This window comes from Strongylocentrotus purpuratus, unplaced genomic scaffold (genome assembly GCF_000002235.5).
Source record: "Strongylocentrotus purpuratus isolate Spur 01 unplaced genomic scaffold, Spur_5.0 spur5_scaffold_21, whole genome shotgun sequence".
NCBI classification, from domain to species: domain Eukaryota; kingdom Metazoa; phylum Echinodermata; class Echinoidea; order Camarodonta; family Strongylocentrotidae; genus Strongylocentrotus; species Strongylocentrotus purpuratus.
The window spans coordinates 10,446,914-10,465,278 of NW_022145607.1; the positions used below are offsets into that span (position 1 = coordinate 10,446,914).

General features: G+C 38.0%; 3 protein-coding genes across 3 annotated transcripts in view; 2 read left to right on the plus strand and 1 right to left on the minus strand.

Annotated features, from left to right (window-relative positions):
• Positions 1 to 6,549: 6,549 nt before the first annotated feature.
• Positions 6,550 to 8,113, plus strand: LOC582444 (leucine-rich repeat-containing G-protein coupled receptor 4-like). Its single transcript, XM_030994131.1, has 2 exons — positions 6,550 to 7,602; positions 8,078 to 8,113. Exons 1-2 carry the CDS (start codon positions 6,550 to 6,552, stop codon positions 8,111 to 8,113), a joined length of 1,089 nt encoding a protein of 362 aa, XP_030849991.1.
• Positions 8,114 to 8,412: 299 nt separating this feature from the next.
• LOC115927854 (toll-like receptor 4) lies at positions 8,413 to 9,222 on the plus strand. Its single transcript, XM_030994132.1, has one exon. The coding sequence runs from the start codon at positions 8,413 to 8,415 to the stop codon at positions 9,220 to 9,222; it is 810 nt and encodes a 269-aa protein (XP_030849992.1).
• Positions 9,223 to 12,272: 3,050 nt separating this feature from the next.
• Positions 12,273 to 18,365, minus strand: part of LOC105439435 — a 38,614-nt gene continuing 32,521 nt past the window's right edge. The window contains exons 10-11 of the mRNA XM_030994915.1: positions 16,338 to 16,439; positions 12,273 to 15,718 (exon numbers count right to left, since the gene is read on the minus strand). Of these exons, the coding sequence (XP_030850775.1) occupies positions 15,670 to 15,718; positions 16,338 to 16,439 (151 nt within the window). The 3' untranslated portion in view covers positions 12,273 to 15,669. The remainder of the gene's footprint in view (positions 15,719 to 16,337; positions 16,440 to 18,365) is intronic.

The window sequence follows — 18,365 nt, forward strand, 5'->3', positions numbered from 1 at the left end:
CCTACAGAGTGAAGAAATTAATTGATGATGAATTAATGATTCAAACCATTTATTAAGTACCATATTTCTGTTTAAAAAAAATTAAAACAAAAACAATCAAGGCACAAGTTCCTCCAATGAAGTCCATATTTTCACAAGATATGAAGTATATTAAAAAGAACAATACCTTAACAGATTTTCGGTGCCAAACGGAAGTTAGTTAGCAAAGACAGTGACTTTCTTTGTAGAACAGTAGCATAATACTTTACATAATGAAGACTCTTCTTTATGGGGCCTTTATTAGGACCTCCCATTGGCTCTGTACTAACAAAAAAAAAATGAAAATGTTTAATTATACTTGCACCCTAAATATAATGATTGCAAATTATGTTTCTATACAAATCTATTCTGTCATCAATAACAAAGAAAATGAAAGTCTATTCAATTTTCTGTAGTTCGCAAGTGTTGCCAATTTGTGTCTAACTGATCGCAACTTCAACAATTCAAAACTTTCTCATTTTCATCAGAATTTGCTCAAACTTTCACTGGCCTGTTCCTCTCATTTTCCTGCTTCTATTAAAATCAGCGTAATATCAGGCTAGACTTTCCCTTTAAGCTGTTGAATTGAATTCAGTATTACACAAACATTTAATAGACATCTCCGATTACCCCGCATTTGTTTTTTTTAGACTCATCATAATACAATAACAGTTCCATGTATGAACTGGACCATGTAACACAGAGCTTAGCAATTGATCGTTCAATTAAGTTTGACGATTGACTCAATGCAATCATACAAGGCAAATAGACAGTGGATGTTTACGTGTGCCTAGATTTCACACTGATTGTTGTAAAGTGTAGCCCAATTGTTTCTTCCATATTTAAAGGGAATAAGCTACATAATTCGTTGAGAACGGCTTCCTCTGTCAATTAATTTAACAGATTGTTTAACAAAGTTATAATTTGTGATTTGTTCAGCCGAACATACACTACGTGCATGTTCTGTAATATTAACATGACTTATTTACATAATTGCGACTTAATTAATATTTTCCTATTGACACAGAAGCGTACGCAGGGGGGGGGGGGGGGGGGGGGGGGGGGGGTGGGGTTAAACCCCCCTTGAGTTTTTGTTATGTATATATATATATATATATATATATATATATGTTTTGTGTAGGTTTTTTTGTGAAAACCCCCCCCCCCTTTTTATTTTTATTTTTTTATTTTTTTATTTTTTATAAAATTTAAAAATTTTGGACAACCAAAACAAAAAATTGTTTTTCGGCCGGCGCGTTTTTTTCAAATTTTCGGGACCAAAAAAAAGGTGTCCTCTTACCCCCCCCCCCCTCCCCCCCACTGAGCAACTTTTTGGCCGGCACGATTTTCAAATTTTCGGGAGCAAAAAAAAAAAAAAAAGTTGGGCCCCCTCCCCTAAGAAATCCTGATTCCGCGCCTGACTGTTTACTAGGTTAATGACAGTGGCGGATTCAGGGGGAAGGGGCGGGTGCCCGGGCCCCCCACTTTGGCAAAAAAAGAAGGGGAAAAAAGAGGGGAAAAAGAAGGAAAACAAAGGGGAAACACAAAAAAATGATTTCACCTAGGGCCCAATGTCGTGCACCTGGATGCTCATCTGACGGTAATTTAATGCCTAAAACCCCTAAACCCCTGTGGGCTCCGCCCCCTGGACCCCACACCAATTAGTGACCTACCAGTGCCACAAATAAGGTATCAAAATATGCTCATCTGGCGGTTATTAAATGCCTAAAACCCCTTGACTTCTGGTGGCTCTACCCCCTGGACGCCACCTAGGGCCCTAAGGCAGACGGCTGGATGCTAATCTGACGGTAATTTAACGGTTAAAACCGCTGAACATGGGGTCTCGGCCCACTGGACCTCACGCCAATTAGTGTCCTGCCAGTGTCACAAAATAATAAGGTATTAAAATATGTTCATCTGACCGTAATAAAATGCCTAAAACCCCTAAGTTACCGGGACTCCACCCCCTCGACCCCACAAGGGGCCTTAAGGCAGGCCTCTGCATGCTTGTCTGACCAGGTAAACCAGAGGACAAGATGTTTGGCAATTTTCAAAATTCTACTTTCCTTTTTTTTAATTTTTTTTTTTTACCCTTCTTGATACTCTTTGTACAACAATTCAACAAGCCAAGACTGGTGTAACATTCAGTGTGTGTAATGAAGCACCAATGATGGTAAAATAAAAAGAACTGGCAGAATCCAAAAAAGAGAGATATGCATATACAACAATCTAATTTTGATGAATTCTTTGTAATAATTTATTCAATTGTATACAAAAAAGCACCACAGCTCTTAGACTGTAAACAGCAAATAAGAACAAATACAGAAACTAGCTCTGTGGACAAAGATGGTTCTTCGTTCTTTTCATAGTGTGGCTTGATTTTCAATTTATTACCATTTATGCTGCAAACCCAGGCATTAGAAGGAGGATGGGATATTTCTTTCCCATAGGGGATATAAAAAAGATTTCTTTGGGCAGTTACAAATTTATAGATAGAAATTACATGAGATGTAAAGAATAATAAATACCAACTACATCATTCTCTTTAAGCTTGTAGGGTGAAAGGATATACACTGTATGAACATGGCTCATAATTGTTCAAAGATCTCTTTTTGTTCGTAAACCATGAACATATTCTAATTTATTCAGATATGTGAAGGTCAATGGAAATTGCTGCTCATTTCATATATCAGATAGTTTTTAAAATAGCAGTAAAGAAACATATATTTCATGATGGTGCAGTTCTTACATGTAATTCATTTTAGGCAAGTACAAATTTATTTCTAATAGGATAGATTAAGCCTCTACTCGAGAGAGAACAAATGAATAAATGTGGATTACTTACGTTTTGGACAATCAGTCCTCTGTGAATTGAAATAACGACAGGGTAAATATCATATTCCTCGTACAGTTGAAATTATATATCAAATCCTTTTTACACGAAGAAATTAGAAGTAATTAGAAGTTTAAATACTTTTGAACCAACTTACGAAAGGCGATCTTTTTTCTTTCTTTTTTTTGGAAGAAATTTAAGACAGGATGATGTGCTCTTCCTGTTGACCTACATGTATGAAACCATTTGTAGTCATTGATAAATATACAACTCTTCCATGTGTGGAAAGCAATATGCGAAGTTGACCTGGGGAAAAAGTCTTCCAACTAGTTCTTCAACTTTAAAGGTTGGATGCAAGGTTTCAATAACTGTTCTAAAGAGCTGAATTGAAAGTGCATACCTTCAGTATGTGTTGATGAAGCCGGTTTTTTGATGACTTTCCTTTTGACATGCGCTTTTTGTGAGACGAAGTTTTTACTGATTCCAGAACAGGTTCGTTGATACATGAAGCAGTAAAATGCTCTGGCAAAGTCAAAACCATTTTACGTGTTCATAGGTGGAAAGTTGGGATGGACAGGAAAATTGCAGCATGTAACGTTGCGAACTCACTTATCTCTGTGTGATAAATACAGAGGGAGGTACTACGCTTCCAGTATATGTCATTGTACTTTGCCACAAGTTTGCCAACACAGTTTGCCAACACAGGTGCAGCCTATTTATATAATGCATCCCACGAAAACTCAAGAACGCCTATGAAGCACACGTACTACTATAATTGTATTATATTACATTGAATTGTATTGTATTGTAATGTAATGATGATGATAATAATAATAACAATAATAACAATGATAATAATAACAATAATAATAACAATGATAATAATAACAACAATAATAATAACGATACTCATAATAATAATAGAAATAGGCTGCACCTATTAATATCCTTCGTCGTCATTCGCCTCTCACATCGAATCTTAGTCGGTGAATGACTTACACTTAACATTATAAACCACGGCGTATCGTAGCTCGCCTATCATTGGTGCCATCTAAACCACGTGATCATTAAGACGGTAGCCAATCAGAGCACGCCTCTCGTCGTCTGTAGCTTTATACAAGATGCTGGAACCACGATCACAAGGAGCACTAGACACTACGACAAGCTGTGACCGCAAGTGTTAGCTACCAAGCACGCACTTGTTGGGCAGAGTAATCCTGTTAAAATTATAATTTTGAAGATGACGTCATTTCGGCCTCGGCCATCAGAAACCTTCTGATAACGTCTCAGCTCTGTCTTTATGATGCATTACATGAGTTACATCAATTGTTTATATGGTTAATATCTGTGATAAATATAACTCAATATAACTTCACTTTTGACAGGAGTATAACTTGTGTAACAGCTGTTAGAGTTGTATCGTTACAGTATCGTAGCAGCTTCTCAATATGTGGGCAATACTGGTCACGATATGTATACTTATCGTAACTAAATATGAAAGAAATTCTTGCGTTATGATTACCTGATAATTATAATTGGGGGGGGGGGCGATGGATAGAGATAGTTATCCGATAATATTTATGGATATCATAACTCTATCACAACTATATTCTTTCTTTACCTTCATCAGTATGATCAGGTAGGTCATACGAGCATAAAACGGGAACGCCTACTTCAGACTTCGCGACTTTTTAACATGTGGTATTCCAATATTCCACTTCAACATAACTGGAATCAGAAAGAGCGTGTAATAATATTGACATTTCTGTACGATTTCTGTATAAAGTGTTTCAGGTTTTAATTGTTAAAATTACAAAGGAATGAACGACTTGTGAGCAGAATAGGAGGCATATTGTACGGAAGTGTTAACTTCCATTTGATATCAAATATATTCCCTTGTGTTCTGTAATAAATAACCGTTATAATAACTTATATGGTTTCGCGTGTTATTTTATTACTGGTTATATGTTTTTCCAAAAATAAAATATGACTTTCGGTTTCATCTGAAAACGTTCATTATTGTTTCCATGGGCATATTTATTTATTTATTTATTCATGTTTTCTTTATAAATAGATCTAGCTGAATTCGACCTCGCTTCTGAGAGGGGATAATCCGAGAGGACCGAGACATTCTCCATCATAATTTTTTTTAACAGGCGAGTTTCCAGATCCATTCCATCCTCGGGGTCTTCCATGTCCTTTCACTTTACCGTCCGCTATATCAAAATGTGAAATTTACGCTGAGGTTAAGACAAGTAAACTGTTATGTTTGGTCTGTCCTATTGTATGGAGCAGAAACAAGGACAATAAGCAAGGCCATGGAAAATAGAATAACATCTTTTGAAATGTGGATTTACAGAAGAATGATGAAAATTTCCTGGAAACGAATGAAAACCAACAAAGAGGTATTGCACATGGCAGGGCGTAAATAAATTGCACTGGTAGGATTAGTTAAGGAGAGGAAAGTCAAATACTTCGGTCATGTTAAAACGCACCAAAGCCTCTTAAAGGATATGTTGGAGGGAAGAGTGGAAGGAACTAGACCGAGAGGGAGACCCAGAATCAACTCGGAAGAGAATGTCAAGAACTGGAGTGGACTAAAACTGCGATAGTGCACCAGAATGGCAGAAGATTGATCCAGAGTGAAATGGAGAGATGTTGCCGTCAACCTCCGAACCGGGAGAAGATACTTAGATAGATATCATAATAAGCAAATAACTACCATTGGTGAAGGTGATGGGACAAACTATCACTTCCGAGGCGATCTGGATGTAGCTATATTTCCGAAGCGAAGCTGATGAGGAAAGATAGCGTATACATTCCGATCGACGAGGAAGTGATAGTTTGCCATCGCCTGAAACCAAAAAGTGATTATTTGCTTTATATTCCACATCTAAAACAATTTAACTACAAAAAGAAAAGGACGTGTATGCATCTACATGAAAGACACCAACACCAGGCCCAAATTCGCACCAAAAAAAGTTAAAAGTTTAACCCAACCCCTTGAGGGTACGGTACGCGCATGTGTTTGTGCATGTAATTGCGCTCATTGGTAATGCGCGCTTAATTACGCCTGTTTTAGTGCGCTTTTGAAAAATCTTCAGTGAAAGTGCGTTGCCCTGTGTAGATAGTACCTCTATCTTCAGTGAAAGTACGTTGCACTGTGTAGATAGTAGTACTATCTACACAGTGTAACGAACTTTTCGCTTCTCCCATCAATAATGGGCGAACTATCTTGCATCACGTGATTTACTTTTGACCAATCGTAGAGCAAGATTCTTAGAATGTGAAATATAATGTATTATATTGGCTTAAACAAATCAAACGAAACTTGCTGCTGACTCTAAATTGCGTGGTTACGTGCACACCACCACGTTGATCCTCTCGCGTGTGATTTTATTACTGGTTATATGTTTACCCAAAAATGAAATATGACTTTCGGTTTCATCTGAAAATATTCATTATTGTTTTCCGAACCTTTATTTTAGTTTTGATTACTAGTTAAAATATGATAACCACAATATTTTAAGTAAAAGAAATTCGAGCGCCTTTTCACAGCTAAAAACTAGGCTGACCGTCTGCAGCAAAGGATAACAATTTGTGCTTCTATGAGCTTGTGTTAGCATATAATCAAGAGCGATATATTATCATCTGACAGAGGTGTACCTTTCCTTTTTCTGAGGTGATATATTGAAGTCATGGCAAACCGCTCAATTTTGTACCCATTGCTCGTCGCGTGTCTCCTCGTCAGCTCGTCCTTTCAATCTTTACATCGACACGATGGAGATTCGGCTATGCCATTCTTACCACTGGACGTGGACAAATCTTTCCATGGATGCGATCAAAACCTTGAACTGAAAGAAGCTGCTTGCAGCGATAAAGGCCTCGACACTGTTCCCCAGAATCTTTCTGAGGATACCGAGATTCTTGTCTTGTCTGACAACAATATCACCAAACTCTTGAACTCCTCGTTTGAAGTATACCCTCTAATTAAATCCTTGGACATTACTTTAAACGATGTAAGAGCGATAGAATCCGCCGCTTTTTACCCCCTCATGGGCTTAATGTACCTGGATCTATCCTTTAACCCACGTCTTGTGCTTCCAGCGACAGGAGTCTTCATGATGTCTTCACAGCTTTCCATTCTCGATTTAGCGGCATCATACACGACATCGCTCCCCAATGACATTCTAAAGTGGATTCCACATCTATATTATGCAGATCTTTCCTTCAACCAGCTTTCCTTCATTAATCTAAGTTCTTGTGGCATGGCCGACACTGTAGACATGAGAGGAAATCAACTACACAACCTTACGGCAAAAGATTTCACATTTCTGTGCCACACTGATACTCTAGATCTTAGATTTAACCCTATAAAATCAGTAGACCCTGATGTGATCGCATCACTACATGTTCGATCTTTGATGCTAGGTGGCTACCGTTTTAGTGACGAGGTGTTGGCGAACATCATCCTCGGAATTTCAAAATCAGACATCAAACTGCTTAAAATCGAGTATTGTTCTGTTGGTGCGTTTCCTAAAGGTTTCTTTGATCCTCTGAGCGATTCTTCTCTCTCTGTTCTGGAATTCAACGGCAACAATCTGACTAGCCTCCATCCTTTAGTCTTCTCAAATTTGACAAAAGTCAGAAACTTCAGGTTCAGTGATAACAAACTCCCCATAGACGAAGTTCAACCAGATTTTTTCGACGGCATGAATGCATTAAAAGTACTGGCAATCAACGACAACAAAGTAAGACAAATAAATACTCACAATCAGATTTGGACAGTGGACTTATCGGAGTTCGACTTATCCGGTAATCTGTTTACAGAAATATCTGCATCTGTATTTCGCGGTTTAGGAAGTTTAACTTTCTTAGACATGAGCCGGAACGAACTCCTTTCTGTCTTTGAGCTGACGGCCTTTTCGGGACTTGACAATATTCAAAGCATTAATTTGACCGGAAGTCGTTTAACTGTTCTGGAATTGTACACCCCAATATTAACATCACTTTCCCTAAACTCTCTCCGTTCACACCCTCTTCCTTTGCGACCAGGAAAATCGTTTCAACATTTACAATCCCTAGTTAAATTAGACATGAAAGACTCTCGGCTTGACATATGGAACATATGGACTGCATATAGAAACGAGTCTCTTTTCGATGGATTATTGCATCTTAATCATTTGGATTTGAGTAGTAACGACTTCCTGCATTTTGTATTTTCAGGTTTATTCAGGAAACTCTCTGTTTTACAAGAGCTAAAATTAGACTACTGCGATATTACAAATCTATATCCTCTGGTCTTCTCGGGGTTGGAATCGCTTGAGATGTTGAGTTTGAAAGGAAACAACATCCAGCATATTCATGATGATGTATTGTCGGGGTTGGGTCAAATAAAAAGTATCAACTTGGAAGGAAACCGTATCGAGTACTTGGAGGAGCTAATGTTCTCAAACAACTGGAAACTCACAAATCTTTCATTGGCCAACAACAGATTAACACGCCTTAATCAAAGCACTTTCAAGCCGATCTTTTCCTCTATTTCTTCACTTGATCTATCAATGAACCTAATTGATTGTAACTGTGACCTAAAGTGGCTTATTGATTGGTTAAATGAACCTAATATACGCCTGAAAAACAAAGACAAAACTATCTGTTCGTCAGCATCTCTGGAGCCTCTTCGTAAGAAACCCCTGCTTGACTTTGATCCAAATGAACTCTGTATAATAAACAATGGTCTATTCTCTCTGATTCCCCTCGTATCCATTAGCTTGATTGTAATCAGCGTGCTGTTGTATCACTACCGATGGCAGTTGAGGTACAAACTCTTTCTCTTGAAACTGGCCGCACTGGGCTATAAAGAGATGCGAGACGCTCGAGACCACAATGACTACGAGTTTGACGTGAACATCATTTTCTACGACGATGACGAAGATGACGAGGAATGGATTCGCGAAAAGCTCCGACCGGCTCTCGAAGAACGGCTTCCACAGTTTCAGAGGAACGTCTTTGGTGACGAAGATCTTGTGTTGGGTATGCATTACTTAGATTCCGTCGATTACGTGGTGAGCCATAGTTACAAGACCATCATATTGCTTAGCAGAGCTGCTGTGCACGACCACTGGTTTATACTTAAGTTCCGTACGGCCATGGACCACGTGAGTGACACTCTGACGGAGTTCGTAGTCGTGGTTTTCCTCGAAGACATCCCAGGTGATGAAATGCCATTCTTGGCGCGGTTGTATCTCAGTGATGGCAGACCCTATATTCACTGGACTGAGGACGTGAGAGGACAAGAATATTTCTGGGATGAATTGACCAAAAGTCTGACCATTAATCTAAGGACGAATGACTTGATCCCAAACGAGTAGTGCAGGAGTCTCAAATACGTACTTTCCTCGGTAATGAAAGTGGTAGTAGTAGTTGTAGTAGTAGTAGTAGTAGTAGTAGTAGCAGCATTTAGTAGTACAGTATGTATTTAAAGTTGTTGTAGTAGTAGCAGCAACCAAGCTCGGATCCAGGATTTCTTATGGGGGGGGGGGGGGGCCAAATTTGAAATTGTGCGTGCCAAATGTTAGTTACCTGGTTACCTGGTTACCACTAAAGCAGTGGCGTAATGAGCAAAATCGTTTGGGGGGGGGGGGGAGGGCAGAACAAAATCCGCACCACCACCACTCTTACATGCAGGCCCTGCTAAACGTTTCTCAAAGTGGGTGGGGGGAGGCTTAAGTATTTACGATCAGGTAGAGCGTAGCGTGGGTTTTAAGCGCAAGACCCGGTGGGGGTCAAGGGGCGGAGCCCCCGGGAGCTCAAGGGTTTTAAGCATGAAGTTACGGTCAGATGAGCATCCAGGGCCCCGCCTTAGGATCCTAGGTGGGATCCAGAGCCCCCGGAAGTTCAGGGGTTATAGGCATTTAACTACGGTCAGATCCCGCCGCCCCCCCCCCCCCCCCCCACTCTGGGGTCGGAATGACCGCATGCGTGTTACCAACATGTCCGGTAAAGGGGTACTTTTCACGCACCAAAGTCCGGCCCGTACATACACAAAATTGACTTTACACACCGGACTTAGGGGGTGTTTTCAAAAGAAGGGAACACCCATATGCGTACCCTAAATCACACTGAGTGGGGGGGGGGGGGGGGGGGGGGTCAGATGAGCATACTGGGATACCTTATTTGTGACACTGGTAGGCCATTAATTGGCGTGGGGTCCAGGGGGCAGAGCCCCCGGAAGCTCAGGGGTTTTAAGCATTAAATTATGGTCAGATGAGCATCCAGGGGCCCACCTTCCCCTGCTATCTTCTGCTAGTACATCCTTTCACGTAATGTACATAAACGAACGCAATATAATTCTGCTGTATTACCATTATGTTACAGATCTTTCAGCATCATTTACATGTAAAATCTTAAGATTGAGGATCTGTTTATTCATGTAATTAACATTCTTATCATTATTTACAATCGAAATCAGCAAAAGGTTCTTTGACAATCAGCCGTGCATGAATTTTTTTGTCTACGGCTGATTATCAAAGAAACGGAGTTATGTCATTTATAAATTCCGTTTGTTGCTACGGCAGGCAGCCAGTGAAACGAGTTCGATTAATACAATTATGGAAATTCAAGCACTACTTTAAACAAACAGAACTTTGTTATTCCTTGCTCATTTTTCCTGATTGAAACGTCATATGAAAGAGCAGAATCTCAACTTTCTAGAAATGTGATTTACCCTTTGAAATTCAGATACCGTCCGCCATAAGACCTTTTGATTTCCTCTCTTCAAATTGATTTCAATCACTCATGCGTGAACTATGCATCATATGAGATGCATCAAATGAAAGAGGAGGGTCTAAGCTTTCCAAATATGTGTCATTTATTAATTATAAATGTGACTAAGTTATGATAAAACATCGATAATGCTCGGTTTCGTTTTTTCTGGGACGCACTGTATACATGTATGTACATTTCTGTAAATTATGCCAGTCACAACAAAATTTGCTTGTTTTTAATAGCATTTTTAATACTTCACACAAACCTTCACATCGTTGTATGATAGTTCACCTTTTCAGTGTAAGACGCTGTTTCAAAGGAAAATAAAATCGTTTACAGCGAAATTAATGTGTACCTGAGTTTATCACAGTTTAGACGAAAAGGTCACAACTATGGATGTACGGAGCGAGAAAGGAAGAGGATGGGGTGTCCCCGTCCAATTTGAGCATTTTTAAACATGATAATCAACGTTGTAGTGAAAACAATTTGTAGTTTGTCAAAATATTAATGGCATTGACATCACCCCTTCCCCCATTCTTTTTAGGCCTCTAATAAAGCGGTGGTGATTTTTTGTTTTGTTTAATTATATATATTTTTTTAATTCTAGTCATGCTAGCTACTGTCCGCATTGATATGCTTTTCTCGAATTCTTGATCAAAATTCTTTATAGCATTAGTCTGTGCTAGATATTTCAATTGCTCCTTGAAAGAATATCTGCTCTATAGACATGCAATTATATCAGGCTCGCGGGAGTCTTCGAAACCTCAAACCCCTCCACTCCATCCCATCTGTACGTACATGACTTCGTGAATGTTATCAGCATAACTTGTATGGAAGAGGTTTAAAAAGCGTCACCATGACATCAATAGAAAGATAAATAGATTGAAAGAAAGGGGGAAGGAGGGAGGGGGGGGGGGGGGGGTATAGATGGTGGAGAGGAAAGCAGATACAGAAAGAATGGAGACGAAATATAGAGAAGATATATGAAGAGAGGGAGAGATCGAAAGCGAGATAGAAAGGAGAGAAAGAGAGAGATGTTGAAGAACGAGATATGTTGGGGAGGGAGAGAGAGAGAGAGATAAAGAGAGAGAGAGAGAGAGATGGTTAAGAGGAGGGGAAGATGGTAGAGAGAGGGAGAGAGAGAGAGAGAGAGAAAGAGAGAGAAAGATAGTGAATAGGAGAGAGAGAGAGAGAGAGAGAAATAGTGGATAGGGAAGAGAGATAATTATATATATTGGATAGGGAGAGAGAGAGAGAGAGAGAGAGAAAGAGAGAGAAAGATAGTGAATAGGAGAGAGAGAGAGAGAAATAGTGGATAGGGAAGAGAGAGAGATAATTATATATATTGGATAGGGAGAGAGAGAGATGGAGAGATAGGAAGGCAAATAACATTGAATTAATATGCATTTGACAGTTAAAAATACTTGATCGTCACTCGTACGAATTGAAACCATGATGTCGATAACTTTTCTTCCCTTGTTCCTACTCTTCTGAGTCTCAAGGCAACTTGAAGGTGAGTTTCATATCACTTGATCGTAGAGGACACGTAAAGTCAAATGTTTTTTTTATAAGACGAGCTTTCTTAATTTTATTTCCATATTTCTAATGTTACAAATACATTTCAAAATAAAGTACAAGCTTGTTGTTGCTGTAATGAAATAATAATCAATCCTACATAATAAATAACATGAAGATAAGTGGTCAATATAGAGTACTGATTTAACTGAGAGAATATGATGGGACCTTCATGAAAGCAAGCTTGTAAAGCTGTAGGCCCCGGTGAAATATTTTTTGGTTATAAATGGAGGAAGGATACATGTATAAATAGTGACCAATCCAAATAAATCAAAAAGTAATATCTGAGACCCTCTTCCTCACACGTGCTCTTTCTCTTATTCATTCACTGTTTACTGTTCGTGTATGGAGAATCATCTTGTTTGCATGCATTATAAAAAAAGAAAATATATTTATTACCCAAACACAAAGGAACATATACATACTAATGAATATCATTTGAGGGTATAAACGTTGACAATTTATTGTTTAAAAGATGAGAGTATATTACCATTATTATTATTAGGCCTATTATTTTCATTATTATTAACATAACTATTATCGTTATTGTTTCATTGCGATCATCCGTAACAAAAGTCTTAATAACCATTTAAATTCTCCACAAATTAACCAAATTAATCTCCGGAGATATAAAAACACCAGCTTGATGACTGAACCACACATATTTGACATTTTGAGTGTTCCATGTTAACAAACTCACTCAGTGTTTTTCACCCCTGAAAGATATGCACTGTACCCACATGAATTACAAATCGTATGTGATTGGATACAGGGAAATAAGTTTGTACCCTAATTTTAAGAGAACTAACTTGATGATCTCTAGTGATACGTTTAGTACTTTACCTGGTCAATTGTTAATGATTGGTTGTGAATTTAAAGATATATTGTTCACAAAAAAATTGTCTTCATATTGATCTAAAATTATAATGTAAAGTCCACTCCAATTTCTTATCTAAAAAAAAAAAGGAAATAGTAATGGAACGTAACGACTATAGTTTAAAGCGGGACTGCACTACTTGTAGCTACTTGCTCCCTCTATATGGCCAACAATGCATGAGCGGTACTCTTTGGTCCCCCATGGTCCCCTTTTTCTTATGTTATAATTGAGAGCTGATTTGATGAGATAACCACCTACCAGTGACCATGCAGGTAGGTCTAATCCCTCCTTGCCAAACAAGTGCAGAAAGGCTTTAATATACCCTGCCTGTGTGCGAGATCATTTGATATCCATCAATGATTTTCCGTTAATTTCAGTCTAAATATATACAAGAAACCAAAGCTTCCCACACAATAATTAATTCAGCCCTTTGCCGGGAGATAAACAGACCAGACAAGATAAACACGCATAACACATCGCAACCTCATATAGATCATATTCGTAAACGAAATAAATTCAACTCATGGCAAAGCTATACACCAATGATATAGAGTACATGTATATTCATGTTTCATGACAACGATGCTAATACATAATAGCAATAACAATACGAATAGTAATAGTAATAATAATAATAATAATAATAATAATATTGATGATGATGATGCTACAAAACTATTACTACCAGTACTACTTACAATAAATCAAACAAATCCTTGTATTAGTTAACCGACCGAAGTGATTAACTTGCAGTATTATCATTACCCGTTCATTTGATTCAATGTCTATCCTGCACTTTAGAATGTACAATTTTAACTCCACTCTGGGAGCATTAATTACAGCCAGTCAGCTGTCAACATGCATGCACACGCGCTTACAATCACATCGACTTTCGCATCCTACCAGGTACCCCTTTTAACACCTGGGTGGAGAGGAGCAAAGTAGAGAAAATGCCTTGCACAATGGCATAAGTGTCATACCGAGCCTAGAACACAAGCTGTTTGCAGTACCAGTCAAGTGATTTAACCATTACTACGACACCTCAATAATCATAATGACAAGGGGAGCAGGGAAAATCCCTAAATTCATAAAATAATGAGAATGGCGCTGAATCATTTGAAAAATGATGGATTAAGATATACGATGAGAACAGACAGACACACACACACACACGCACGGTGAGGTGTGGGGGTGATAACACTAAGCATCTGAATCATAGACTTGAGTAAAAATTTATGAAACAGTTGTAGAATAAAATCAAAATTAACCTAATGCTCTTGCATCAAGTTTAATAGTGTATATAATCATTAGCTGAACCTAAAGAAATACAGCTGCTTGGATATTTGACATTCCTATACATTTATTCTTGCAAAGACATTCCTTCGTATGGGCACATACCATTTGGCTACGTTATTTACAAATTATCAACAGACAAAATTACCAACTCATTTATATAAGACAAGATATTTTTCCCATTACAAATTAAGATTTAAAAAGCCAAACAAACCTTTTACATTATACATGCAACAATTCATACACAAAAGATATTGAACAAGAATACAGTGTTATATTTGTGAAGGAAAAGTGGTCTACATTTTGACCTTTTTGCAAGGGCAATAAAGGCCTACAGGAGGAGATACATTTCCTTATTTTCTATTTCTATTTCCATCTTCTCACAGCAATTAATCCCCTCCTTTACAGATCTCCAAACTCTGAAGATTTGTAAAATGTCCATGATTAACTGAGCTGGCTCTTCTTCCATTAGAACACATTTTGATTTCATTATGCATGTGTATGTTTAAAGTCCCTAATAGGGATTTGCAAGCCCTCAGAAACTTATGTCAAACTTTATGGCCCAAATTCACAAAGGAGGTTTAAATTTAACCCATGGTTTAAAGTCTCATTTACATAACACATAGTCTAAAATTAGCGCAAAATAAGTCCAATAGTAGTCCGACAGAGGTCCAATAGTAGACGCGCGCAAGGCAAGGTACGCCTCAATTTGCGCTTATTTTAAACCATGGGTGATGTAAATGAAGATTTAAACCATGGGTTAGATTTAAACCTCCTTTGTGAATTCGGGCCTATAATTTCATGTGGCAGCAAGATGAGTTTATGAAAGTGCGTGCTAAATTTGAAATAAAAATACTCTGTGTTTTTCTGTCTAGGAGGAAAAATTGAGTATTTTTTGTGTGAATATTCTGCTACCATACTCGTAAGAATGTTTCACTTATGATATTTTACACCATTTTGACCCTTTACAAGTTTTGAGATTTTCACAGTGCAAATCCCTGTTACGCCCTTTATCCCAAATGAATGTTCTTGATACTGAGATTAATATTTCAAAGGGAATTTAAAATCATTACTTTAACAAATCTTCAACAAAATAATGAACAAGAGCATCCGTGTAAAATCATATGAATATCAATGTGATTCGTTTGATGAACTTGATTGCATGACAAATTATATTTCTAATAGCCAAAGTCCGGATTTTGAATTATTAAACGTTAATAAGCTTATAATGATGTGTTTTATGCACTCTTCACTTCAGCCTATATTTCCTGTTTGCGAGCCAAGATCATCTGATCCGTCTGATTCATCAGATTGAGTACTGTGACATCATGCAAAATGCAGCTACAAATTCTTTACTGATATGAGAGAAGAGGGAGAGAGAGAGAGAGAGGTGTAATGTGTGCATCAACATAGAAGCAGCAATACATCAAAATCATCACATAGAGCAGTAGATGGAGGACAAAGAAGAGAGACTGTACACAGCTTTACGTCAAACAGAACCACTTCAACTAACATGTTATCTATTACGTAGAAAACATCATAACACAAAAACGTGAGAATCATTTAAATAAATAAATCTACATGTCACTTCGACAATTTAACCTACATCTTCCAATGGGCACATTGGAACATTCATCATTACAAATTTCCTATAGAATAATTATTTGTTATGTATGCGCCTTTTGTCAACTCTGTATTGTATTTTACACAGATTGATTTATGTGAGATCATGATTGGTACATATTGATGCCTGTCCCTATCATTCTCGATGTAAACAAATAATCATTGTAACTTACGCATTTTTGTATAATCATGCCAATAACATTTTGTTCATGTGAAACGATTCCCCCCTCCTCCCAAGACGGAAATAACTACATGCTTGTAAGATAATTAAAATACTTTGTTGTCTATTTCTGTATACCTAGATGTCATGCAGCCATTAAGGGCGATGCAGTAAAACCTCTAAGGACTTACCCACGTGGTATACCATGCACCACCTCCACCTCCATGACCTGATCTTTATTGCAAGCAATTGTGACATCATTCACGCTCTCCTCTGTCCCGCATCTTATGAATCTACCAGTATCAAGAGAGACGGAATACAGCATTGTCATTTGTGATTAGGGATTGGGGGGGGGGGGGATACTCCTGGAGTATGTTTGGAATATAGCTGGTAATGAAGATGCAACTTTTCTCATTCGCTTTATCATTTAGGTGGGGGGGGGGGGGGTGCGCACGTGTGCGGGATATACTTGTATTGTGAGTTGTGAAAGACACAGGGACCGGTAAAAATACTTGCAATAACTTCACACAAATTTCACCCATTTGTTTCGTCGGCTGGGACCCTAGTTCAAACTCAGAAAGTCGTAAAAACTTGCTGTCTTGTCACTAGATGCTCTAGTAACAATGAGGAGGATGGAGCCTTGGACGTCGACTGTAGTCTAAGGACTGCATAAAAATGGTCAAGATGCCTCTACTTTTTAAAATTTGATGCTACAGGACAGAAATGCTCATCACCGTGTGAAAAGCCAAATGACCCAATTTTACAATTTTCGTTCATAGACTCAGGTATTGTTAAATGGCTCATCTCACTCATGCGTGAATAGAATGATACCAATTGCATATCACCTTAAAGAGAAACAATTTATGTTTATTTTGATATATGAAAGATAAGTACAATTTAATTCTTTTAGTTGAAAATTTCAATTAGAAATAATGTCCATTTTTTGGCGGGCTGAGTGTATTGTAGAGATTAAAAAGGATAGGAGAGAGACATAGAGTGGGGAATTAAAAGGAAAAAAATAGTCAAAGTACTCTTTTTAATAAATGACATTATATACCTCACTTAAGAAATCCAGCCATCTGATTGGTCAAAATTGCAGTCATAAACTTATAACTATTCCTGTAAAATTCCCTGTAAAATTCCAGTTACCATGGTTACCGGGAAAATAGTTCAGTCTTGGTGAAATACCCATAGGTTCACATGTTAAAAACTGGTTTGAGCGATCGAGGATACCGTACGTGTGCGAAGAATTGGTCGGTATTTTTAATACGGCAATCTACGATAGAGGATACCGTACGTGTGCGAAGAATTGGTCGGTATTTTTAATACGGCAATCTCGATCGTAATGGCTGAAAAAACTCTCCCAAGATTTCAACTTCTTGATGATGATCAAATGCAAGACTTGCTGACAGCAAGAACATCAAAAAAGGGTACGTAAAATTCTCCATAATTTTTTTCCAAAATAGATCTAGTAGGCCTAGATTCTAGTAGTAGGCCTAGTGCTAAAATCCTTCCCGTAGAGATTGCACACATCCCTATGCATTGGCCATTGCGCACTCATGCTAAATTGGTCGATGTTTTAATTACCAGAGATTCAAACTAATATTGCTCGTGATCCTGAAGGTGATACTAAATAAGTGAGGTGTCATATGAAAGCGCAGGTTTTTCTCCATATTCCCCACAGGGCCGGCCCACCCCCAAAATTGTAAACATTTCTTGCTTAGACTAGAATCTAGATCTAGTCTACTCTCAAAGATACACTCATAAAAAACAACCATGCAGATAAACTAGAGAAAGGCCAAGGTGGTGTCATAAGTTGACTCTTTTTTTTGTTGGCATATAAAAGTATTAATGACTGCTTTAATATTCAAGAAATAGTATAGTATTAATGACTGCTTTGAGAGAAATAGTTGTTTTATTACGCTCAAGGGAAGGTTAGAATAGCCCAATTGTAACCTTCCCGAGAGCGTATGAAAACAACTATTTCTCGAATATTAAAGCAGTCATTAATACTTTTATATACCGAAAAAAAATAGACTAAAAAATAAAAAATAAAAAATAATTTACATTTTTGTCGAAGACGGGATTCGAACTCTTGCGTACAACAAGAGGTGTATCGAAAACCAACGCTTAGACCACTCGGCTATCGCGCGCCGTTAACATGCTTGGCAGTTTTCTCCAATATATACATTAAAATGGATTGAAAACGGCTCCGCGTG